The 27,387-nt window shown below is 37.3% G+C and overlaps 3 protein-coding genes and 1 pseudogene across 3 annotated transcripts; all 4 read right to left on the reverse strand.

The window, feature by feature from the left end:
- Positions 1-449: 449 nt before the first annotated feature.
- On the reverse strand, positions 450-5,986 carry LOC107809396 (bet1-like SNARE 1-1). Its single transcript, XM_016634010.2, has 6 exons — positions 5,751-5,986; positions 5,499-5,578; positions 4,591-4,738; positions 895-951; positions 746-805; positions 450-659 (listed from the first exon to the last, which is right to left on the reverse strand). Exons 2-6 carry the CDS (start codon positions 5,510-5,512, stop codon positions 570-572), a joined length of 369 nt encoding a protein of 122 aa, XP_016489496.2. The 5' UTR covers positions 5,513-5,578; positions 5,751-5,986; the 3' UTR covers positions 450-569.
- A 1,238-nt stretch (positions 5,987-7,224) lies between these two features.
- On the reverse strand, positions 7,225-11,013 carry LOC107809404 (CDT1-like protein a, chloroplastic). The gene is made up of 7 exons (XM_016634026.2): positions 10,591-11,013; positions 9,804-9,923; positions 9,472-9,706; positions 8,349-9,083; positions 7,964-8,165; positions 7,778-7,868; positions 7,225-7,481 (listed from the first exon to the last, which is right to left on the reverse strand). The coding sequence occupies exons 1-7, from the start codon at positions 10,911-10,913 to the stop codon at positions 7,424-7,426; spliced, it is 1,764 nt and encodes a 587-aa protein (XP_016489512.2). The 5' UTR covers positions 10,914-11,013; the 3' UTR covers positions 7,225-7,423.
- A 456-nt stretch (positions 11,014-11,469) lies between these two features.
- On the reverse strand, positions 11,470-15,352 carry LOC142171498 (CDT1-like protein a, chloroplastic). Its single transcript, XM_075233906.1, has 7 exons — positions 14,943-15,352; positions 14,156-14,275; positions 13,824-14,058; positions 12,701-13,435; positions 12,315-12,516; positions 12,128-12,218; positions 11,470-11,827 (listed from the first exon to the last, which is right to left on the reverse strand). The coding sequence occupies exons 1-7, from the start codon at positions 15,263-15,265 to the stop codon at positions 11,770-11,772; spliced, it is 1,764 nt and encodes a 587-aa protein (XP_075090007.1). The 5' UTR covers positions 15,266-15,352; the 3' UTR covers positions 11,470-11,769.
- Positions 15,353-15,843: 491 nt separating this feature from the next.
- On the reverse strand, positions 15,844-19,744 carry LOC107809403 (CDT1-like protein a, chloroplastic; annotated as a pseudogene).
- Positions 19,745-27,387: the final 7,643 nt, after the last annotated feature.

Below are 27,387 nucleotides of genomic sequence, written 5' to 3' on the forward strand. Positions count from 1 at the left end.
TAAATTTAGACAAATATTACAGTTGTATAATAATAAATCAAAATCCTTAATTTACACACACACATATGATAGAGTCAAATATTACACGAACGCAAGAACCACCTGTTTCTCATACTAGAACAGTTTTAAAAACATCATTTGGAAATTCGAGTTATGTAATTATTACACTCAACAATAAACTAACAGAGATTGTTTCAGTAAACGGAACTTCATCAACTTCCTTCTCAAAACTGTTAGATACAACAATAATTTGCATTCTCTATCAATTTATGTGTATGATCTCTAAATAGTATAGGCTTACACTGATTTTCCCCTCGGTATATTCAAAGATGCACCTCGTAAGGTTCTGGGTTCGAGTCACGCTGGAGGAGAAGTGTGAAAACACTATAGATCCTCCTAATTTGGGATGGGTTTAAAAAAAAAAAACATAATCAAATTTTACCCTCAATGAAACACTTTTACACAGCTAGACAAAGTCAAGACTTTTTTACAGTGAGACAGTAATGTTGACATCAGAATCTCAGCCAAGCATCTTTCAATCCAGAACATATATCTGTTCACATTACTAATTACCTAGTGAGATAGTATACCACCAAAAACAGAACCACAAATGAGGCCACGAGCGTGAACATCCTTCGGCTTGATTTTGTCTCTAATACCTGAAAATCATGGAAACGGCTCAAACCAGCAACACATTTCATCAAGCCAAAATGAAACAAATGTCATCTACAGTAAATAACGATACCATCTTAAATTTATCCATTGTTCCAGCTAAAACACCCCTTGAAGAATCCATATCATTGCCCTGAATAGGCAAACCAGAAAAACTTGTATAATAATCATACTACAAAAGGATAAAGAATAAGATAAGTTACTTTATTAAGCTAAGCTGACCATTCTATCGAGCATCCGGTTATGAGTCTCCACCTCCTCATGTATATCACCTGTCAACTGTTGGTATAAAGCATTATCAGGATTCAGGACTAAAAGAGTAAGTTTCACTAAGTTCAATATCTCATTATCGACTTCAATAGCGAGTTGTTTCACTTGATGTACACAATAACTCATTTAGAATGACAATAGCAGCAGGAAAACGAAAACTAAAAAGACTCAAATACTTAAGTTGCACCAGAAGAGAAGAACAGATTTTCTCTAACCTATTGAACAATCACCAAAAATTACACATTCTCAAGATAACTCGATGGAGAAATCAGGAACCTCTTAGTGCCAGCTTTTAAAGATTCGCGTGATTATCTTTATTTTCTTTCTGAGTAATTACACAAAAAAGAACGACTTCTAAGAGAATGTGCTCAAGGTGACAAATTCTAGGATCTTATAGAAGAATTTCTACACATGGTATAATCAAATTTTCCCAGTGGTGATCTTGAGAGAGCAAGATCCTCGACACCCAAAAGCATCAGTCATTATGATGAACAAAAATATAAAGAGGAAAGTGTGTGTATATGCATTTACAAATACAGTTGTCAGTTAAGTAAAGCAACAGCCTCCAGTTATCTCATCTCAAATAGTTGGCTTCCTAAGCTTTGCACCATTGAAGCCTCAATCAACCCTTGACACCCATGACCAAGGGTGTATACTTCAGTGAGGACTGTTAGTCCCGCCAATATTGCTGTATTTGTAAATAATAATTCAGGGAAATATAAGTTATCGTAATGAAACAGTAATTAATTCGAGCCCACTGAATTCACAGTGTTTCCTTAAGGAATTTAATCCCCTCCTAGTACCCAAGGTTATGGATTATTTCCTCCCAGGATAGAACGAATCACACACTGGTGTAGCGGTACTTCAAACCCCAGTGTTTCAGCGAACACAAAGTTCGGTAGCAAATCACACTTACAGTTACTTTGTTTGAAGTTAAAACAATGCAGAACAAAGGAGTAGAAACTCAGAAAATCGTATGGAAATGCTGAGAGGAAGGAGTGCAATGTATAGCCAAAGTTGAGCGTTTTCAGTTTGGTGTTTTTTTTTCTTCAACAGCTGCTGCACATATTTATAGCAGTCAGCTTTGAAGATGAACGACCCTCCACCCTCCATGGTGGAGCATGCACTAGCTTGTTTGTGGAGCAAGCACTTGGCCATGGTGGGAAGAGCATTAGGCGGCTGCTATTGCAGCTGGTGGTCAATACACGAATTGGAACATATCCGTTACAAATGCGGATAATCTTACGTTAATATTTACTATTAACAAATAAATTTGACCAAATCCAAATCCGAATCTGAAGCCGAAGCCGAGCAGAGCAGAGCGAGCGACGACGGCGGCGGCGCGATGCTTGCTTTCTTCTTTAACTCTTTAAGAGCTACAAGAAGAGCAATTATATATATACCCACCAAAAATCTTTTCCTCTTCCAATATGGGACAATGTCTCATTGTCAAGAGGGGGAAACTTAAAATTTTACTCAAAAATTTCATTTTCCCTCCATTTCCCATTCACCCTCATTTTAAGACTATTTCATCTTAAATAACAAAAACCTCAACAATCCCCCACATGAATGGGGAATGGCTATATCACGGAAGTATGCATGGAAAAGCTGTGTGATTTGCAAGCAAGGATTAATCGCATCTGGATAAGTAGGTTTCCCTTTGAACTTTCCATAGTGAACTTATGTCGGATATACTCGGTCAATCGGTAGATTTGATATCTTTGAACCGTCGATCTTTGGTGTATACCTAGACAAACATAAGTCACACAATCAACCCTTAACCGTCTTTGGTTCTCATTGTTGTGTTCGTTTCAGCCATGAACACCGCCTGGTTTCATAAGTGCGTAGAGAACTGGTCTTACAAAGTTCTCCTTGAAGCGGCTAACACTTCACACTTACATAGGTGATTCCTAAACGTGTCATCCTGTAGATACACTATTTGATATACCCCGTATCAAATTTAGAAATCATTAAAAAGCCTTAATGCTTTATCCTTGGTACTGAACATTGTCTCATCACGAGAACGGACTAAAATTTTATTTGACAATGTTGAACCGTCATTAATGACTTTGTTTGATCTCCTTGAACCTAGATCTTGGGATCTCCAGTCTTCTAGGTAGAGTTACCGCCACAATGACTTGTTCTCGGCCATAGCCCCATTCCCCTTGATGATTTCTCAACTACCTCTCTAGTTAGGCCTTTTGTAAGTGGATCTGACACATTATCACTTGACTTTACATAGTCAATCGTGATAATTCCTCTAGAGAGTAATTGCCTAACGGTTTTATGTCTTCGTCGTATATGACGAGATTTACCGTTATACATAACGCTCCCAGCCCTTCCAATTGCCGCTTGACTATCACAATGTATGCATATTGGTGCCAACGGTTTGGGCCAAAATGGAATGTCTTCCAAGAAATTCCGGAGCCATTCAGCTTCTTCACCGGCTTTATCTAAGGCTATGAATTCAGCCTCCATTGTAGAGCGGGCAATACATGTTTGTTTGGACGACTTCCAAGATACCGCTCTCCTCCACCAATAGTGAATACATATCCACTCGTGGACTTAGAATCAGTTGAACCGGTGATCCAATTTGCATCACAGTATCCCTCAATCACCGCAGGGAATTTACTGTAGTGCAAGTCAAAGTTCTGGGTATGTTCTAAATATCCCAAAACTCATTTCATTGCCATCCAATGAGATTGGCCTGGATTGCTCGTATATCGACTCAGTTTACTTATAGCACAAGCTATATCTGGTCGTGTACAATTCATGATATACATTAAGCATCCCAACACACGAGCATAATCCAATTGTGATATGCTTTGGCCTTTATTCTTTGCTAATGCAAGATTCACGTCAATTGGAGTCTTTGCAACTTTAAAGCCCAAGTGCTTGAATTTTTCAAGTACTGTCTTAATATAATGAGATTGTGACAATGCCAGACCTTGAGTAGTCTTATGGATCTTAATTCCCAGAATTAAATCAGCAACTCCCAAGTCTTTCATATCAAACTTGCTATTGAGCATACGCTTAGTAGCATTTATGTTGGCAATGTCATTACTCATTATAAGCATATCATCCACATATAGGCAAACAATGACTATGTGATTTGGAATATTTTTAATGTACACACATTTATCACATTCATTTATCTTAAAACCATTTGACAACATTGTTTGGAGCATGCACTAGCTTGTTTGTGGAGCAAGCACTTGGCCATGGTGGGAAGAGCATTAGGCGGCTGCTATCACAAATCCGAAGCCAAAGCCGAAGCCGAGCCGAGCGAGCGACGACGACGACGGCGCGAGGCTTGCTTTCTTCTTAACTCTTTAAGAGCTACAAGAAGAGCAATTATATATATACCCACCAAAAATCTTTTCCTCTTCCAATATGGGACAATGTCTCATTGTCAAGAGGGAAAAACTTAAAATTTTACTCAAAAAATTTTATTTTCCCTCCATTTCTCATTCACCCTCATTTTAAGACTATTTCATCTTAAATAACAAAAACCTCAACAAGGACAACCGAGGAAGTTCTGTATTGCAACTTAACCCATAAACATTGACCATATAAAGAAACATTGATCATATAAAAACTCAAATGCTGGCTGAAAAAACTAAGAGCTTTCAGGTATGCAAAACTTACTCTTTTGAGCATATTAACTCTATCTTGAAACCCATCTATTGCCCTCTCATTCTCGTGTTCATCAATTTCGCGCGAATCATATGATGAAGAAGCCCTAATACCACCTTCCTCAATTCCATCAAATAGAGCAGCTCTACTGCTACGTTCCCTGAATTCAAGGATTATCAATGAATTCCGAGAAAGCTGGATGCAAAGAAGATTAAACTACACATCACAAAAGCGGTTTCGATAGTAAGAAGGTTTCCCACCCTCACATCCATATAAGGAACAGGCACAGAGGACAGGAGCAAGGTAAAGTTAAAGGTAAAAAACTGGCCCGACCGACAAGGCCAATATGACATAGGAGAGGGGCTAGTTTATGCTGTGGACAAATGTCAAGGTACAATACTAAAATTGGATCAACCCTGAACCGCATATTTACATCTCATACCATTTAAAAAGAGATGTAAATATGTTGTAAAATTGAGTCGAGAGTCTTCGAAAACAGCCTTTCTATCTTGACAAGATAGGGTTAAGGTCCGCGTATACACTACCCTCCTCATACCCCACTTTAGAATTGCACTACGTGTGTTGTTATTGTTGTACCATTTAAAAAGAGGAAAAGGCGGGGTGATAAAAAGCCCCCACACACAAACAGGAATTCGCTCATAATACTAAAAATTTGCATCCATTTAAGGGCTCTAGAACATAGTATTTCAGAAATTCGGGGTTGAATGAGTGATAGCTAGCACCAATAGGAGTAGAAAAAGCTAAACCAACCTAATATTATATTATGACACATTCTAAAATCTAAGGCTCTTTTCCACCTCGAGAAACTAGCAAGTTTGAGCGCTATTATGATCTATAATGCACGAAACAATCAATAAAAAAAGCACATAAATAGGGTTAAAACTAGACGGTTCACAAACCTTCGCGAATTCATATCAATCTATTCAAGTTGAAACTCCGGCTGATATGAATTTTTTCCGGCGAATCAGAAGCTGCGAATCTGTAAGTTTATCGCAATAATTGATCACTAATTTTGCAATTAAAATTCAATGAAAAATGAACGATCAATTGAAAATTCGTGAATTTTAAATTCCTAGGTTGTGGAGGTAACAGATCAATTAAAAATTTGCGTGCTAATCACGAAAATGACAAAATCCGGCCGGAATATATACCTGGAGCTGAACGACAAACGCCGGAGAAGAAGAAGCTGATACAGTTCCAGTACTTCGCGAAGGGCAGTGAATGACTGAAAGGGAAAAAAAAATAACTGACGTTCTTTCCTTTCTCTTTTTTTAAAATCTTTTTGTTGATAAATTAGTTGAAACAATATTTGTTTCACGAGAAATTCCTATAAAAAAATTCAATACCATTTGAAATTGCTCAGTTTTTTTATCTGTTAATCCTTTAGTTTTTGTATATTCTGGTAATTAGCAAATCCTCTTGTATTTCCCTTGCCATTAAGGAAGCTTCAATACAAAATGGGTGAACTTGACGTCGACAAACAACAAAATTTAAATTTATCCCTCAGCATTTGACTATGAATTAAGTGTATCAAGTCACCTAATGATGTTATTTGAAATCATTTGGCTTAAGCTTAAAGAATTTTTTTTGAAAATCCTTTTGAATTTTACTACTAATTCATACGAGTTACCGTAGTTAGGGGTGTTCATGTTCGATTTGGATCAGTTTTTTTCCTAAAAAAAAACCAAATCAAGTAAGTCGGTTTTTTAAATATTGGATCAAACCAAACCAATTAAGTCAATTTTTTATCGATTCAGTTTATGTTGTGTTTTTTCGGGGTTTTCGGTTATTTATCATTTTTTTCTTAAAATGAGACATACACTACCAAACATATTCTGGCGACTACATTTTCAGCGTAATACTAGAACACTATCAAACCAATTGCTCTTTGACAAATATATCATTTACCAAGATATATCGATGATAATTGAATCAAATAGTGATGAATAATTTAATGACTCAATTAAAAATAATTTATTTTTAACATGAAATAGAGTCTTGTACATAGCATAAGAAAACTACCAATCAAACTAAAATGTAAAAGTAAAGAACTAGATTATTATAATAGCAAAGAACTAGACTAAAAGTACAAACTATTAAAATGCAACATACGATTTTAGAAACTTTGTATAAAAATATACATATATATATAGGTATAATAATAAATTTTAAATAACTAAATTTTAAATAGCTACTTCAATAGTCGGTTTGGTTCGACTTTTTCGATTGAAACCAAAATAAAACCAAATTTGATCGATTTTTAAATTCAAATCCAAAACCAAACCAAACCAAACCAAAAAAGTATCGTTTTTCTTGGTTGGTTTGATTCGATTTTTCAGGTTTTATGAACACCACTAATCGTAGTAACGGTGTTATCACAAATTCCTTATTATTATGATCATTTCAAATTTATTATTTTAATAAACCATAAAGCTAAGGCAGATTAAGGTTGTTATAACTCCAACGAAAAATGAGAAAATTAAAGGATTAAAATACCCCGATGATACAATTTAGTCGAGGGAAAAAAATATCAACAATGACAATATAGAAGTCACAAAAATCTACATTAAGAGTATTATTACCAAATTCTATTCCAAAGTAGAAGCATCATGGCTATATACAGGATAACAAAAAGGCCATTTTAACTCTATATTGCTGGCTAAACCAGTTAAAATGGCATTAAACTGTTCTAAACAGCAGCTTTGCAGCCAAATTCTGCAGAGTAGGTCAATGTATTGCAATAATCTAGTTAAACAAACTATCATTTACAAGCTCAACTTGAAAAACTCGGGCCGAATTCAAATTCCCTTGCACCTTGCTTCTCTCACTTTGCTTCAGCTATTCTTGTGCGTATTGATTTAGCATTTGATTCCTCGCTAACACTGCAACGAAAACAAAAAATAATGACATCAAGCTTCTAAGAATTACAAGACAGCATATAATACTTAAAAGGGTCGTCAAGCATAAACTTGATCGCTTCAACGTTTAAGGTTCTTAACACCGATTATATTGTACTTTTGAAATTATGGTTCGGATTTTTAACATGTCTTGAAATTTTAGTTTTATGTCACGCCCACAAACACATCCACCTCTTATCAAAGCCTCTTTTCAACCAAGAATGATGTGTGTGCGTGTTTGGTGGGGGGGAGGGGTAAGCCAAGGAAGAACCAAAGCTTACCACAAGAGAAGATCCCCACTAGATGCCACCTTTTCATGGATCCATTCAGGAGCTATTTTTAGCAATAACCGGAGTTGCTCTTCAACTTCTCCTGCAAAGAAAGAAGACAAAGGTTTCAAGTCAAAAGCAACTTCAAAATGTCAAAGCACTCCAAGTTTTTAAACGATTATCAACCACCAGACTTACTTCTATCAGTAATCTCTAGATGGCTTGAAAGTATTTTGTGCATAAGCTCCTCTTTAGTAATCACAGAACGTTTAATTGATTGAAATAGGAAGTAAATCATGTCGAAGAACTTAGGTAAGCTCGAAATCACTTTCTTGCGCCATTTCGCTTGGGATATAGCTGGATCTTTCTCCTCTAATTGCTTTTGCTCCTTTTCTCTGATCTGCAGATCCATGAAACATTTAGCCGCTAACCTTTAGAAGTAGACCAAGAAATATAGATTTCCTAATTTCTCAGTTCAATGGATCAATTTTTTTAATTTAATGATGCCATGCAAAATTAGTCAAAATTATATACTATCAACAAGGAAATGGTGTCTTGGAAGAAAAGTTCTTTCGTGTCTTACCGATTGCAGAAGATTCTCAGGAAGAATGTCAAAGATTTCATCATCTGTTGACGATTCTCTACTAGCAATGACTTCAGTAACTTTTGAACTCTTCACAGGAGTATCAAAGGTCAATGACCTAATACGAGGAGGGCGCCTAACTAGCTTTTGTGGTGATTCAGTTAATTCTCCATCCGGACTCATATAACATCTCTTGGTAGGTTGGAGCACAGGTGTAGAAGTCATCAATTTTGCTGGTGTAGATGTATGTTTTGCTGGAGTTTCGTCAGCACTTAATAAAGACGAACCGTCTCCACCCTTCATGTTTTTTAATGGAGTTGTGGGTAAAGGAGATGGTGGTAAAGTACCGGAAGAAAGAACCCCTCGTTCCGAGAATTTTGCTCTGCTAGTTTGTGTCGAAAGCAATTTGGAAGGAGTTTTATCGGCAGATGTAGAGGTGTGTCTCTCAGCGGAATTTTTGGCAATCTGGGGTTCTGAGACTGGACGAAGTGAAGAACGAGGAACTGTTTGAAGTTGCTCGGTATCTTCTGCTTTAGCAATAGATGCTCGATGAGAAAACGATTTCCTGAAAGATTGAGACAGGTGAGATGCAGCTGCTGCCTGCTTCTGCATTGAAGCAATCAGTGTCTCTCCCATTAACTGTGAGACTGCAGGTCGTGTTGATGAGTTTGTTAAGAGATCTTGCTTTGACTCACCGAATGCTCCGGGTAATGCTTCCTCAGGAATGTCATCTCCCTGAATTCAGAAATAGCATTTGTTAAGAACACTAGTTTTGTAGAGAAAGCAAAACATCTAAATATCACTTATTCTTTTCACCTTCTTTTGGAGGAATTCAGGGAGCAAAAGATACAAGGCAGTAAAGGGATATCGCAACACTAGTTTTGTTAATAACACAGAGGATTATTGGTACGCTTTGAATCAACATTGTCTCACAGAGCTCGCTTAACATTTAAAACAATGCTGATGGTTTCAACACAACATAGATTTTTAAATCTATAAATACTAAATACACGAAACACGTCACTTGGGCCTACAGGATAATAAAGAATGTACTCTCAACATATCATTGCAAAGAAATTTCTCGATTGTCAAAACTTGCACAAGTTAAAAATCTCTATCTTACCTCAGGATGGGATTTAAAGAAATCCAAAAGCCGAGCGCGGAAGACTTTCTCCAGTTGTACAGTGTCACTAGTGGATTTCAGCTTTTCATCAACTTTAACTGCATTAGCATTTAATGTAATATGAAGATCAGGCTTCATACAGTATGTGCGTTCGTCATGCACAAGGATCTTCTTGATCTCAATAGCCTCGGGTAAAAGAAACTTCAGCTGTGCTAAGTGATTGTAAGTAAACCTCCTGCACATTTAACACATAGCCACAGAATTAGGGAATTAGCAATAATTGATAGAGGAAATCATCAACAAAAATGTATTCAAAATATTCATTTGCTTACCTATCTGTTAGACACTCCACTTTGGTACTAATATTTGCAAATGTCGTCAAAGAACCCTTCAATCGCAGCAACCGAATCGAACTATTCAAGCTTCTGAAGAATTCTTCCAACAACTCATACCTACACAAACACACTAATGTTAAAAACCAAAAAACAGAAAACATTGGAAAATCCAACAACAACAACAACAAACCCAGTATAATCACACAAGTAGGGTCTGGGAGGGTAGTGTGCACGCAGACCTTATCTCTACCTGGTGAAGGTAGAAAGGCTGTTTTTAATAGAAACTCAGCTCAGCAAAGGTGAGAAAAAAGACATTGGAAAATCCCAGCTTTGAAAATCTGAAAACAAGGACAGATGGAACTTTATGCCAGCAATCTAGGCGCACCGTTAAACTTGCAACTACGCCTCAATTCAAACTAGTTGGGGCCAACTCGAACTATATATAGTTACAAAATTTTAAATATCTATAAATGTGCTTTTGCATATATACTGGAAAGCCAAAAATATAAAACACATCCTGGAAATTTATCCACTGCCTTCAACTCGAATTATATATCAACCTAGAAATTTCAGCTTCTGAATTTCGATTAATACAAAGGCCGGTGCATTTTAGCTTCACCAGATTCAACTAAACCCATGTATATATTAGTAAATTTTACAAAAATTCAACAAATATCTCATTCTGATTATTGCGTGTAATCCTAATCAATATACACTAATTTAAAATTCTGGATCCGTCTCTGTCCAATAACACATTAATATAGCGTATATAAAAAAAACTTACTTTTCTGGTAGCTTTACTGGGTCTACAACCTTCTGTGCTTTAACTGCCGGGGACTTCCCGGAGCTCAATGAGGCATCAGCCTGTGTAATCGGGTGGGTCGGGTCGAGTTTCCGGAGCTTCTGGGCGGCCTCTCGGACTTCTTTTAAAGAAAGCGCGGCACTCCGATTCCGAGTCCGGCGAGGAGGAATGATGGGCTTCTCAGGGGTTTTCGAGCTCCATGGATCAAGAGATGGAGCCCCGGAGACAACCGGGTCGGATCCCATTTGCAGTTTCTTCTTTGACTTGAATGTACCCAAGAGTGATGAAGAATCAGCAGACTCCATTAATGAGAAATAGAAAAAAAATAAAAACAATTTGTAAAAACAAATGAAAAACTGATGAGAAATTGTTAGAGCTTAGAAGGGAAAGTTGAAGAGATTGACGATGTACGGCGTGAGGAACTATATATTGAGTAGGATTTATTTTTTGGCGGGATTGCTGACGTGGCTACAATGCCAGGGTAGAATTGGCGCCAATTCCCGGGAAAGCTGAGGTGGAGGCTGATGTGTTTACTGTGCCAGGTCAGATTTAGCGCCAAATTTTCTTAACGGAAAAGGGACGTGGGCCGTGCTTTGTGTTCTTTGGATTGTTATAATTGGTTATGGACCGTTACAATTCTTTTCTTATTTTTTCCCCTTTTAAGTAACAATCTTTTTTCTTTCTTTTTATATTGGTTTTAGTTAGTTTTACTAAACAAAATAATACCTCCAAAAATTGTGGTGGGAAAGATAGATTCCTCTATCTATAATCAAAGGTCCGAATATGAATTTTGAGAACAAAATCGTGACAGGGAACAATTTGCAGAAAACCAGAATTAGTCGGAAACCGGCAGCATGCACGGAACGCCAGAAAGAAGTAAGTATTATTACCAAAATTCTCATTACAAAAGAGAAGCATCATTGCTATATACAGGATAAGGGTCCAAAATAAGAAAATGAGACAATGTCTTCACTAACTATCAAGTCGCTTTAGCTCTATATTGCTGGTTAAGCCAGTTAAATAATCTGTACTGAATAGCAACTTTGCGGCCAAATGGTGCAGAGTCTGGTCAATTTAGTGCAACAATCTAGTTATAACTATCATATTTACAACTCAAGTTGGAAAACTCAGGTCTAATTTAATTTCCCTTGCCCTCGCTTCTCACTTTGCTTCAGCTATTCTTGTGCGTATTGATTCGGCATTTGATACCTTGCTAACGCTGCAATGAAACAGAAATAATGGCATCAAGCCCCTATTGAAGACAGTATATAATACTTAAAAGGGCCATCAAGCACAAAGGCAGATTCAAAATTTAAACTCGATCAGTTCAACGTCTAAGGTACCTAGCTTTAATTATATTGTGCTTTTATAATTATGGGTTCGGATTTTTTTAACGTTTCTTGAAATGTTGGTGATTTGTCACACACAAACACATCCTCCTCATGTCAAGCAAGAATGATGTGTGTGTTTTTTTTGTGGGGGGAAGGGGGGTAACGCCAAGGAAGAACCAAAAGCTTACCATAAGAGAAGATCCCCACTAATTGCCAGCTTTTCATGGATCCATTCAGGAGCAATTTCTTGCAATAACCGGAGTTGCTCTTCAACTTCTCCTGCAAAGAGAGAAGACAAAGGTTTCAAGTCAGAAGCAACTTCAAAATGTCAAAGCACTCCCAAGTTTTTAAATGATTATCGACCACCAGACTTACTTCTATCAGCAATCTCTAAATGGCTTGAAAGTACTTTGTGCATAATCTCCTCTTTAGTAATCACGGAACGTTTAATTGATTGAAACAGGAAGTAAATCATGTCGAAGAACTTCGGTAAGCTCGAAATCATTTTCTTGTGCCATTTCGCTTGGGATATAGCTGGATCTTGCTCCTCTAATGCATTTAGCTCCTTTTCTCTGATCTGCAGATCCATGAAACGTTTAGCCACTAAATTTTTGGAGTAGACCAAGAAATATAGATTTCCTAATTTCTCAGTTCAATGGATCTTTTTTTTTTAAATTTAATGATGTCATGCAAAATTAGTCAAAATAATATACTATCAGCAAGGAAATGGTGTCTTGGAAGAAAGTTCTTTCATGTCTTACCGATTGCAGAAGATTCTCAGGAAGAATGTCAAAGATTTCATCATCTGTTGACGATTCTCTACTATTGATGACTTCAGTTACTTTTGAACTCTTCACAGGAGTATCAAAGGTCAATGACCTAATACGAGGAGGGCGCCTAACTAGCTTTTGTGGTGATTCAGTTAACTCTCCATCCGGACTCATATAACATCTCTTGGTAGGTTGGAGCACAGGTGTAGAAGTCATCAATTTTGCTGGTGTAGATGAATGTTTTGCTGGAGTTTCTTCAGTACTTAATAAAGACGAACCATCTCCACCCTTCATGTTTTTTAATGGAGTTGTGGGTAAAGGAGATGGTGGTAAAGTACCGGAAGAAAGAACCCCTCGTTCCGAGAATTTTGCTCTGCTAGTTTGTGTCGAAAGCAATTTGGAAGGAGTTTTATCGGCAGATGTAGAGGTGTGTCTCTCAGCGGAATTTTTGGCAATCTGGGGTTCTGAGACTGGACGAAGTGAAGAACGAGGAACTGTTTGAAGTTGCTCGGTATCTTCTGCTTTAGCAATAGATGCTCGATGAGAAAACGATTTCCTGAAAGATTGAGACAGGTGAGATGCAGCTGCTGCCTGCTTCTGCATTGAAGCAATCAGTGTCTCTCCCATTAACTGTGAGACTGCAGGTCGTGTTGATGAGTTTGTTAAGAGATCTTGCTTTGACTCACCGAATGCTCCGGGTAATGCTTCCTCAGGAATGTCATCTCCCTGAATTCAGAAATAGCATTTGTTAAGAACACTAGTTTTGTAGAGAAAGCAAAACATCTAAATATCACTTATTCTTTTCACCTTCTTTTGGAGGAATTCAGGGAGCAAAAGATACAAGGCAGTAAAGGGATATCGCAACACTAGTTTTGTTAATAACACAGAGGATTATTGGTACGCTTTGAATCAACATTGTCTCACAGAGCTCGCTTAACATTTAAAACAATGCTGATGGTTTCAACACAACATAGATTTTTAAATCTATAAATACTAAATACACGAAACACGTCACTTGGGCCTACAGGATAATAAAGAATGTACTCTCAACATATCATTGCAAAGAAATTTCTCGATTGTCAAAACTTGCACAAGTTAAAAATCTCTATCTTACCTCAGGATGGGATTTAAAGAAATCCAAAAGCCGAGCGCGGAAGACTTTCTCCAGTTGTACAGTGTCACTAGTGGATTTCAGCTTTTCATCAACTTTAACTGCATTAGCATTTAATGTAATATGAAGATCAGGCTTCATACAGTATGTGCGTTCGTCATGCACAAGGATCTTCTTGATCTCAATAGCCTCGGGTAAAAGAAACTTCAGCTGTGCTAAGTGATTGTAAGTAAACCTCCTGCACATTTAACACATAGCCACAGAATTAGGGAATTAGCAATAATTGATAGAGGAAATCATCAACAAAAATGTATTCAAAATATTCATTTGCTTACCTATCTGTTAGACACTCCACTTTGGTACTAATATTTGCAAATGTCGTCAAAGAACCCTTCAATCGCAGCAACCGAATCGAACTATTCAAGCTTCTGAAGAATTCTTCCAACAACTCATACCTACACAAACACACTAATGTTAAAAACCAAAAAACAGAAAACATTGGAAAATCCAACAACAACAACAACAAACCCAGTATAATCACACAAGTAGGGTCTGGGAGGGTAGTGTGCACGCAGACCTTATCTCTACCTGGTGAAGGTAGAAAGGCTGTTTTTAATAGAAACTCAGCTCAGCAAAGGTGAGAAAAAAGACATTGGAAAATCCCAGCTTTGAAAATCTGAAAACAAGGACAGATGGAACTTTATGCCAGCAATCTAGGCGCACCGTTAAACTTGCAACTACGCCTCAATTCAAACTAGTTGGGGCCAACTCGAACTATATATAGTTACAAAATTTTAAATATCTATAAATGTGCTTTTGCATATATACTGGAAAGCCAAAAATATAAAACACATCCTGGAAATTTATCCACTGCCTTCAACTCGAATTATATATCAACCTAGAAATTTCAGCTTCTGAATTTCGATTAATACAAAGGCCGGTGCATTTTAGCTTCACCAGATTCAACTAAACCCATGTATATATTAGTAAATTTTACAAAAATTCAACAAATATCTCATTCTGATTATTGCGTGTAATCCTAATCAATATACACTAATTTAAAATTCTGGATCCGTCTCTGTCCAATAACACATTAATATAGCGTATATAAAAAAAACTTACTTTTCTGGTAGCTTTACTGGGTCTACAACCTTCTGTGCTTTAACTGCCGGGGACTTCCCGGAGCTCAATGAGGCATCAGCCTGTGTAATCGGGTGGGTCGGGTCGAGTTTCCGGAGCTTCTGGGCGGCCTCTCGGACTTCTTTTAAAGAAAGCGCGGCACTCCGATTCCGAGTCCGGCGAGGAGGAATGATGGGCTTCTCAGGGGTTTTCGAGCTCCATGGATCAAGAGATGGAGCCCCGGAGACAACCGGGTCGGATCCCATTTGCAGTTTCTTCTTTGACTTGAATGTACCCAAGAGTGATGAAGAATCAGCAGACTCCATTAATGAGAAATAGAAAAAAAATAAAAACAATTTGTAAAAACAAATGAAAAACTGATGAGAAATTGTTAGAGCTTAGAAGGGAAAGTTGAAGAGATTGACGATGTACGGCGTGAGGAACTATATATTGAGTAGGATTTATTTTTTGGCGGGATTGCTGACGTGGCTACAATGCCAGGGTAGAATTGGCGCCAATTCCCGGGAAAGCTGAGGTGGAGGCTGATGTGTTTACTGTGCCAGGTCAGATTTAGCGCCAAATTTTCTTAACGGAAAAGGGACGTGGGCCGTGCTTTGTGTTCTTTGGATTGTTATAATTGGTTATGGACCGTTACAATTCTTTTCTTATTTTTTCCCCTTTTAAGTAACAATCTTTTTTCTTTCTTTTTATATTGGTTTTAGTTAGTTTTACTAAACAAAATAATACCTCCAAAAATTGTGGTGGGAAAGATAGATTCCTCTATCTATAATCAAAGGTCCGAATATGAATTTTGAGAACAAAATCGTGACAGGGAACAATTTGCAGAAAACCAGAATTAGTCGGAAACCGGCAGCATGCACGGAACGCCAGAAAGAAGTAAGTATTATTACCAAAATTCTCATTACAAAAGAGAAGCATCATTGCTATATACAGGATAAGGGTCCAAAATAAGAAAATGAGACAATGTCTTCACTAACTATCAAGTCGCTTTAGCTCTATATTGCTGGTTAAGCCAGTTAAATAATCTGTACTGAATAGCAACTTTGCGGCCAAATGGTGCAGAGTCTGGTCAATTTAGTGCAACAATCTAGTTATAACTATCATATTTACAACTCAAGTTGGAAAACTCAGGTCTAATTTAATTTCCCTTGCCCTCGCTTCTCACTTTGCTTCAGCTATTCTTGTGCGTATTGATTCGGCATTTGATACCTTGCTAACGCTGCAATGAAACAGAAATAATGGCATCAAGCCCCTATTGAAGACAGTATATAATACTTAAAAGGGCCATCAAGCACAAAGGCAGATTCAAAATTTAAACTCGATCAGTTCAACGTCTAAGGTACCTAGCTTTAATTATATTGTGCTTTTATAATTATGGGTTCGGATTTTTTTAACGTTTCTTGAAATGTTGGTGATTTGTCACACACAAACACATCCTCCTCATGTCAAGCAAGAATGATGTGTGTGTTTTTTTTGTGGGGGGAAGGGGGGTAACGCCAAGGAAGAACCAAAAGCTTACCATAAGAGAAGATCCCCACTAATTGCCAGCTTTTCATGGATCCATTCAGGAGCAATTTCTTGCAATAACCGGAGTTGCTCTTCAACTTCTCCTGCAAAGAGAGAAGACAAAGGTTTCAAGTCAGAAGCAACTTCAAAATGTCAAAGCACTCCCAAGTTTTTAAATGATTATCGACCACCAGACTTACTTCTATCAGCAATCTCTAAATGGCTTGAAAGTACTTTGTGCATAATCTCCTCTTTAGTAATCACGGAACGTTTAATTGATTGAAACAGGAAGTAAATCATGTCGAAGAACTTCGGTAAGCTCGAAATCATTTTCTTGTGCCATTTCGCTTGGGATATAGCTGGATCTTGCTCCTCTAATGCATTTAGCTCCTTTTCTCTGATCTGCAGATCCATGAAACGTTTAGCCACTAAATTTTTGGAGTAGACCAAGAAATATAGATTTCCTAATTTCTCAGTTCAATGGATCTTTTTTTTTTAAATTTAATGATGTCATGCAAAATTAGTCAAAATAATATACTATCAGCAAGGAAATGGTGTCTTGGAAGAAAGTTCTTTCATGTCTTACCGATTGCAGAAGATTCTCAGGAAGAATGTCAAAGATTTCATCATCTGTTGACGATTCTCTACTATTGATGACTTCAGTTACTTTTGAACTCTTCACAGGAGTATCAAAGGTCAATGACCTAATACGAGGAGGGCGCCTAACTAGCTTTTGTGGTGATTCAGTTAACTCTCCATCCGGACTCATATAACATCTCTTGGTAGGTTGGAGCACAGGTGTAGAAGTCATCAATTTTGCTGGTGTAGATGAATGTTTTGCTGGAGTTTCTTCAGTACTTAATAAAGACGAACCATCTCCACCCTTCATGTTTTTTAATGGAGTTGTGGGTAAAGGAGATGGTGGTAAAGTACCGGAAGAAAGAACCCCTCGTTCCGAGAATTTTGCTCTGCTAGTTTGTGTCGAAAGCAATTTGGAAGGAGTTTTATCGGCAGATGTAGAGGTGTGTCTCTCAGCGGAATTTTTGGCAATCTGGGGTTCTGAGACTGGACGAAGTGAAGAACGAGGAACTGTTTGAAGTTGCTCGGTATCTTCTGCTTTAGCAATAGATGCTCGATGAGAAAACGATTTCCTGAAAGATTGAGACAGGTGAGATGCAGCTGCTGCCTGCTTCTGCATTGAAGCAATCAGTGTCTCTCCCATTAACTGTGAGACTGCAGGTCGTGTTGATGAGTTTGTTAAGAGATCTTGCTTTGACTCACCGAATGCTCCGGGTAATGCTTCCTCAGGAATGTCATCTCCCTGAATTCAGAAATAGCATTTGTTAAGAACACTAGTTTTGTAGAGAAAGCAAAACATCTAAATATCACTTATTCTTTTCACCTTCTTTTGGAGGAATTCAGGGAGCAAAAGATACAAGGCAGTAAAGGGATATCGCAACACTAGTTTTGTTAATAACACAGAGGATTATTGGTACGCTTTGAATCAACATTGTCTCACAGAGCTCGCTTAACATTTAAAACAATGCTGATGGTTTCAACACAACATAGATTTTTAAATCTATAAATACTAAATACACGAAACACGTCACTTGGGCCTACAGGATAATAAAGAATGTACTCTCAACATATCATTGCAAAGAAATTTCTCGATTGTCAAAACTTGCACAAGTTAAAAATCTCTATCTTACCTCAGGATGGGATTTAAAGAAATCCAAAAGCCGAGCGCGGAAGACTTTCTCCAGTTGTACAGTGTCACTAGTGGATTTCAGCTTTTCATCAACTTTAACTGCATTAGCATTTAATGTAATATGAAGATCAGGCTTCATACAGTATGTGCAGTTCGTCATGCACAAGGATCTTCTTGATCTCAATAGCCTCGGGTAAAAGAAACTTCAGCTGTGCTAAGTGATTGTAAGTAAACCTCCTGCACATTTAACACATAGCCACAGAATTAGGGAATTAGCAATAATTGATAGAGGAAATCATCAACAAAAATGTATTCAAAATATTCATTTGCTTACCTATCTGTTAGACACTCCACTTTGGTACTAATATTTGCAAATGTCGTCAAAGAACCCTTCAATCGCAGCAACCGAATCGAACTATTCAAGCTTCTGAAGAATTCTTCCAACAACTCATACCTACACAAACACACTAATGTTAAAAACCAAAAAACAGAAAACATTGGAAAATCCAACAACAACAACAACAAACCCAGTATAATTTAGGCCAGTAATAAGCGCCCCATTAAACTTGCAACTACGCCTCAATTCAAACTAGTTGGGGTCAACTCGAACTATATATAGTTAGAAAATTTTCAATCTGTAAATGTGCTTTTGTATGTATACTGGAAAACCAAAAATACATCCTGGAAATTTATCCACTGTCTTCAATTCGAACTATATATCAACCTAAAAATTTCAGCTTCTGAATTTCGATTAATCGAATGTGCAGCCCCAGGTATTATTTCACACCGTTCCGTATATAAGCCTCTTCAAACCCGGCTTATTGCCATTGATTCGGTGATTGGGTACAGACTAGACCAGTAAAACAGCAGTGGCCACAGATATGATCTACATCTCAATTTATTAAACAAGTTGGAGTCCACTCAAATATATATTTCTGGAATTTTTTAATATATTTGTATATATACATACAAAGGCCGGCGCATTCTAGCTTTCACCAGATTCAACAGAATCCTATGTATATTTTAGTAAAATTTACAAAAATTCAATAAATATATCATTCTGATTATTGGATGTAATCATCATCAATATACACTAAGTTAAAATTCTAGATCTGTCTCTATCCAATAACACATAATATAATGTACATAATGCAACACCCAAAAATAAAATAAAAATAATAAAAAACCTACTTTTCTGGTAGCTTTACTGGGTCTACAGCCTTCTTTGCTTTAACTGCCGGGGACTTCCCCGAGCTCAATGAGGCATCAGCCTGTGTAATCGGGTGGGTCGGGTCGCGTTTCCGGAGCTTCTGGGCGGCCTCTCGGACTTCTTTTAAAGAAAGCGCGGCACTCCGATTCCGAGTCCGGCGAGGAGGAATGATGGGCTTCTCGGGAGTTTTCGAGCTCCATGGATCAAGAGATGGAGCCCCGGAGACAACCGGGTCGGATCCCATTTGAAGTTTCTTCTTTGACTTGAATGTACCCAAGATCGAAGAAGCTTCACTAGACTCCATTGAAGAGAAAACTGAAAAAAATTAAAATTAAAAGCAATTTGCTTAAGCAAATGAAAGTTGAAGAGGCCGAAGATGACGGCGTGGGGTATACTATATATATAGTAGGAATGTTTTTTGGCGGGATTGCTGACGTGGCTACAATGCCAGGTAGGAATTGGCGCCAATTCCCGGGAAAGCTGAGGTGGAGGATGATGTGTCTACCTTACCAGGTCAGATTTAGCGCCAAATTTCGTTAACGGGAAAAGGCCCGTGGGCCGTATTTAGTGAACCTTAGATTGTTGTAATTTGGATAATATGGACCGTTGCAATTCTTTTTCTTTATTTATCTTTTTTAATAAAATAATTTTTTTTGTTTGAAGCTAGAGTTATTGTTTATTAAGCAATTAAATATTTTGTAATTGGAAATAAATGAAAGAACGGTCTTTGAATTATAAAGTTTTTTTTATGTATGAAGTAGAGTTATAGATTATTTTTTAAAAATAAATCAAAGACCGTTCTTTTCATTCATTTGTAAATACAATTGATTGAGCACGACGGAATAAAGGTCGAAGCTCGAGGGCAAAAGGGGGTAAATACTTGTATGGTGAGCAAGGATAGTATTTTTTTTTTTAAATCCCTCCTAATTAGGAGGATCTATAGTGTTTCTACACTTCTCTTCTAGCGTGACTCGAACTCAAGACCTAACGGTTGTTGGTGGAGTTGCTTTACCAACTGAGCAAGGATTGTATAACGATGTTTTATACATGTAGCTAAATCAAAATAATAATCCTATCAAAATCTAACTACGTTTATAATTGGTATAGACTAAAATAAGAAAGAATGAAAAAATATGGCTTCCGACTTATAAATCGAAATTGCTAAATGCGAATTATAGATCGCATTTCTACATGCGAATTATAAATCTCTCATTCCCCAATAAGATTTATAAATCGCATTTCTCATCCAATGTAAAAGAGTCAACTTTTGTCATCCAATGTGGGTGATTAACTGTGAAGGTCAAAGTTGTTGCTTTACGTCTTATTCTGTAGCGATTCCCGAACGGGAAAAGCCATGAAAATGAACTAAGAAAGCAAGGAAAAGAAAACAAAGAAAACAAGAAGATAAAATTTGATTTTTCATTCAACATAGCTGGAAATGGACGAGTATAAAGGAATATAAAGAAAGCAGAAATAACTTCCTAACAAACTAGACACGTGGATGCTAATTACACTTCTACCTTGAGGAATTCAACAACAAATAACTAAGGATTCAATTTAACAATAAGTAAACTAATGATCTGAGAATTGTAATTAATTATACCTCAGATACTAAACCTATAAAGAAAAGTATTTATCTTCAAAACCACAATACGTCTCCACCGTTACATATTCATCTGATTGTTGCTAACATAAATCCATTTTTCTTTGATGATTATCAATACACGCATTTAATGTTTCTATTAAGATTGGTATCATTTGGCCAATCTGAATTCTCAATTCCAATCAACATATAACTTATAAGTAACAAAATGATAAAGAAAGGTGATGTTTACTGAAAAATTGCCAGTTTTTGGGGGTATTTGAATGAATTAGAGCAGAATGGATACAATTATTCAGAGATAGTCATCCCAATTTAATCAACAGGATACTTCAACACCAGAGATTACCACAAGACCACATAGCCTAGTAGGCTAAACCACTTATTTAGCTTATGGATTATGTCATTATTGTTACTCTTTGAGTTTTAATGATGACACTCTCGAAAGTAGAAATTACTCATATGATTCAAATTTGTGCAAGAAAATAGGAAGGAAAGAAATCAAGGCAAGACAAGAGGAGCTGGCTCGTTTAGATTCAAGAAATCAAGACAAGAGGAAGAGCAAACTAAAGTATGAGATACGAGATTATATGACAAATCAACGGAGCTTCAATCAGAGATCATAGATATTCGATGGAGCTTTAATCAGACAACTCAGTAGATGGAAGATCGAGTGATCAACTCTCAATCAACTAACTATCCGAAAATCTCTCCTGAAGATATGGCAAACATAAGGAAGGAAAGCGAGTTTGACATATGAATCCAGTCCATATCCAATGACTGGATTCAGAGGCATCCCTTGGGTCAAATCTCTTAGAATATATCTTGCCTCAATTAATGGATATCTTTCGAATCTCGCTGGCAAATAATGAAGATATTGGTGACAACAATAACTCAAGACCTGCCTATATGAATAACTCATAATAGTAGAGACGACTATATAACTTTAATATACAAGGTTCTACATTTTTCTAGTTCTTAGTTAAAATATTGTATTATTGAGTTTACTTGTGTCATAAAAGCTAGAAAGAGATAGAATACAGTCAAGAGGTTTGTCAAGTACTTGTGGAACATTCGACTTTACATCGTTGGCGGTGAACAAAAGAAAAACCACGACTATTGTAACAAGTTATTTTTGAAGAACTAAGAGAACCCTTGTGATCCAAGGGAACTGGATGTAGGTACCATACTGGTACACGAACCATAAAACTCTATGCCTCATTTATTTATTTTTGCATAATTATTCGTCATTATTATCCTGCTCTAACTCGGTGTTTGCGGGAAAAAAAGTTGACTAATATTAAAATTAGTCAACTAAATTATTTTGGGCACAATTCGTTCCTCCCCTATTGTGCTTCAACTACTAAGATATCTAGGAAGAACAACTATCATATATCAAACCATGTGAGTTATGACCACCTGACACCTGTCTCCAACCTATAAGTCATACCTACAAGCTTTTTCAGTCCTCACCGAGCCAACATCATACCAACAAGCTGCAACTGATCAGAATTGGGTACATGTAATAGAGCAAGAAATCAAAGCTCATGAAGATAACAATACCTAGGAAGTAGTGGATCTACCTTCAGATAAACAGGGTGTTGGATAAAAATGGGTCTATAAGATCAAATATAAAGCCAATAGTGAAGTAGAAAGGCTAAGTTAGTAACAAAATGATACACTCAACAAGAGGGTTTGGATTACCATGATACATTCTCTCCTGCGGCGAAAATAATGACTGTCTATATGAATAATGCCTTATTGCAGGGTGACTTATTTGAAGAAGTATACATATAGCTTCCACAGGGATTCCACAGTCAGGGGGAGTCCAAAGTATGCAGACTGTTAAAGTTGGCATATGCAATGCTTGAAGTTGGCTTTGTTCAGAGATTCTTTATTCACCAAGAAGAATGTAGCAAATATTGTAATAATGTTTTGTGTATGTGGATGACCTTCTAATATCAAGAAGTAACAGCAAACTGATAGAAGAAGCAAAAGACAGACTGCACAAAAACTTTAAAACGAAGGATCTAGGAGAACTTAGAAACTTTGCAATGTATAATAACAGGACAGTTCCTGTTGTGTAGAAGTGGTTTAGTTTCCCTTTTAGTTTGTATAATGTAACTCAATATCATATATATGGACTCAGAAATTAAAAAAGCTTATATGGTTAGTGTTTATCTCCATGGAAATTTATCAGTTTATGCATTTGAAAAGAAAAATGAAAATGCAAAATTGATTTATAGACTAAGGGTATCCCGATGCACAAAGTGATAGAATTTAAGGGTCCACCAAACTATATAGAGAACCAGGTTCTATATTAGTTCCCACAAAACACACGCACACTGCAGCAGGTAAATGACACAAAGAAATTTTATGTGAAAAACTCCCAACTCACGGGATTAAAAACCACGACCTACCCTTGTAGGATTTCAACATCACTATTGAGCAAACTTTAGATTACAACCTATTGTAACCTAGGAATTAACCTCTTAATCCTTCACTAACTTGTAACAACTCTATTACAAGCCACTTTGTAATAACTCTATTACAGAGACTTACAACTCGACTAACTCTAACCAAGACACAAACACAAGGGTTTATGATTTTACAAAGATTTCCTACACATTGCTTCTAACTAAGCTAAGTAGGAATTACAAGTAAAGTGCTTTAACAAAGGTGCAACACAACTAGGTACATGTAATGACTCAATATATGAAACTGGTCATTCGTTATGTTGTTCTTTGTTCTTGATGCTCTTGAGAATCACTCGCAAGATTGGCACAAACTTGAGAGAAAAAATGCTTCTTGGATTCTTGAATGTGCAAGTGTTTTGTTTTACCTTTGTTTGATGTAAATAACTCATTTGTGACATCACTTGAATGATGTAAGCAAGTTAGGTGAAGGGCATTCCCCATAAAGTTGACTGATGCACTGTTTTTGCACTATTGCGTGTGCAGGTAGCAACTTTACAGTTATGGGGAGTTGACTTGTACAGTCACCACGGGAACTGGTGGCCATGTGTTCCTCTGTTGTTCCTTTGACTCTAAAGAGTTGAACCACGTCCCCGAACTGAGACTTGTTGTTCTTTAAGTACTTGAGGATGTGTAATAGGTTCCTTATCTGGTTCTTATCAATAAGTTTGTTAGATCATCAAAACATAACAGGGATACATATAATGCCTTGTCAAGTTTAAACACGTGCTCGGGATGCTCATGGCACTCGAAACCAGGCAGTTGCTTGACGAAAACTTCTTCTTTCATAAAGCCATTCAGAAATACACTTTTGACATCCATTTGAAACAATTTGAATTCCATATGAGATGCAAAGGCAATAAGGATTCTGATGGCCTCCATTCGAGCAATTGGAGTAAAAGTTTCATCATAGTCAATTCCTTCTTCTTGATTGTACCCTTGAAATACTAACCTTGCCGTTTTTCTTGTGGTGTTTCCAAACTCATCAAGTTTATTTCTAAATACCCGCCTGGTTCCTATGACAATTCTATCAGCAGGTCGAGGAACCAGGTGCCATACACTATCCTCTCAAATTGATGAAGCTCATCTTGCATAATCGTAATCTAGTCAGCATCTTTCAATGCTTCTTTGATGTTTTTTAGGCTTGAAGGAGGATCTGACTTACTTTACTTTTACACATGCGTCGCACACCTTGTGATCCTTGAAGCTTGAGTTGGGCAAGCTACGAACCAGGTCCTTCTTAACCAACTTGTTTAGCAACATAAAGCTTGCATGACCCAATCTTCGGTGCCATAGTTCAGCATCATCATCTACAGCACTCAGACAACTGAGATCTCCATTTTGTAGAGATTCAAAGTTAGCAACATAGATATTTTTGTATCTTTTGGCCACCAAGACCACCTCACCAGTCACAAGGTTTGTGACCGTGCATATTTTTGACACAAATTCTACCTTGTTTCCCTTGTCATAAATTTGGGAGACACTTAACAAGTTGTACTTCTACCCATTCACGTAGTCCACATTTTTAATTGAGTGAGAAAGAGATTTTCCAATTCTTCCAACTCCTAAAGTGTATCCCTTTTTGCCGTTTTCAAAGGATACACTTCCTCCTTGCAGAGCTTTGAGTGAAAGGAAATCATTTGTGCTTCCAGTCATGTGCTTCGGGTAGCCACTATCCATGTACCATCTTTGGCTGCTTCCTTTCACTGCTCCTGCACCAGAGAATCAAGGATTAGACTTAGGAACCCAAACAAGTTTGGGTCCCTTGTAATGAGGAAACGGGTAAATCAAGGTTCTTTTTGTCCAAGCAGGCAATACACATTTGTTATATGAGGGAGCAGTTTTTTTTTGCAATAGTTACTTTTTCAGCAAAAACTTTATTTTTCTGTTGGGACTAGAATATGACTTTACATGTTTCCTTGAAATGTCTAGTGTTACCACAGTGAGTGCAGAACCAGTTATCAGGAACAGTAATGTACTTGTTGTGTGGGTTGTAAGGGGTTATTTTGTTTTTTGGAATCCGATTCCCTGCATGTTCCCCCACTGTTCGTATATATAGCAGTGATTGCATCAGAGGACTTGGTCCACTTAAGAGATTTTTCTAGGTTACTCTTCACTCTGCCTAGATCTTCCTGAAGTTTTCTGTTTTTCTCAAGCTCAGCACACAGACTAAATTTTACTGATTTTAGCTCATTTTCAAGCCTAAGGTGTGCCTCACTCGCAACTTCCTTTCTCTTTTGAGTGTTCATAAGCCTACTTTCCCTTCTTAGTTTCTCAATTGTTTCCTTTAGGTCTACAACTACTACCAATAGGTCATCTCTCTCATGCTCTATGTTTGCAATTCTCTCAGTCAAAATATCATTTTCCCTTTTTAAACTCTTAATGGTCTTTCTTAGATCAACCGCAACCACCACTAGATCATCTCTCTCATGTTCTATTTCTCCTAGTTCCGTGGTTAATACATTTTTATCATTAATGAGACTGTGATAAGCATTAATTAAAATATTAGCCAAAGATATAAGCTTCTTTTGAGAATAGGATTTCAGATTTCTTTGAACATCCAGAAAGTTTACCTCATCTTCATTGTCATCTTCCTCATCCTCATCTGATTTAGCCATTAGAGAAAATATGGAATCATATTCAGCTGCTTCACTTTCTACTGCCATCATGGAGCTGTCACCTTGATCATCATCATCTCCAGATTTGTTGGAGGAGTCTCCCTATACAGCAAGATCATGTTTCACAACATTGTCAGCGACATCTTTTCTCTTGAACTTTTTGTCAGGAACCTGGTTCCTTTTGGCTGCTTTGTCTGTGTTGTGTTTGTACTGATCTTGCTTAAGCAGGGGCAATCCTTTATGAAATGTCCTGGTTTCCCACACTTATGACATAGGTCATAGCCTTTTGTCTTGTTAGAGTTGCCTCTTTTTGGAATACCTCCATTTCTGCGAACCATTTTCTGAAATCTCTTTGTCAGGTAAGCCATGTCAGCATCCTCACCACTTGTGTCATTTTTGTATGTCTTGAGGACCAAGTTATTCTCCCTTTGGGGCTCTCTTCTCTCGTTGTCCTTCTTCTTCTTCTTCTTCTTCTTCTTCTTCTTCTTCATTTCATACATTTTCAGATTACCAATGAGTTCATCAATGGTCAGCTTCTGTAAATCTTTTGCCTCTATGATGGCGTTTACCTTGCTTTCCCAGGAACCAGGTAATACACTAAGTATTTTCCTGACAAGTTTGTTCTTGGGAATGATTTCTCCCAGTGAGTGAATCTCATTGATGATAGAGGTGAAGCGAGTGTACATGTCCTGAATGGACTCGTCGTCCTTGATTCTGAAGAGCTCATACTCAGTTGTCAACATGTCGATCTTCGACTGCTTGACTTGAGTTGTCCCTTCGTGTGCTATTTGAAGAGCTTCCTAGATCTCCTTAGCACTCTGACAAGATGAGATGCGGTTGTATTCATCTGGTCCGATGCCGCAGACAAGAATCTTTTTTGCCCTGAAATTCTTCTCAATAGCCTTTCTGGCAGCATCGTTGTACTCTTTTCTCGTTTTTTGGGATTGTAGTTGTTCCCTCATCAACTGTTTTCATGGGAACAAAGGGCCCGTCACAGATTACATCAAACAACTCTGAGTCCTCAGCCATGATGAATCATACATTCTTGTTTTCCACCAACCATAATATTGGACATTGAATCTAGGTGGTCTGTACGTTGATTATCCTTCCTCGAAGTTTGGTGGAGCAACCATGAGGATCCTTTCTAGGTGTTAACCTGATAAAAAGAACCTGCTCTGATACCAATTGATAGAATTTAAGGGTCCATCAAACTATATAGAGAACTAGGTTCTTTATTAGTTCCCACAGAATACACGCACACTACAGTAGGTAAATGACACAAAGAAGTTTTACGTGAAAAACTCTCAGCTC

The sequence above is a fragment of the Nicotiana tabacum genome, chromosome 17, assembly GCF_000715075.1.
Source record: "Nicotiana tabacum cultivar K326 chromosome 17, ASM71507v2, whole genome shotgun sequence".
NCBI lineage: Eukaryota > Viridiplantae > Streptophyta > Magnoliopsida > Solanales > Solanaceae > Nicotiana > Nicotiana tabacum.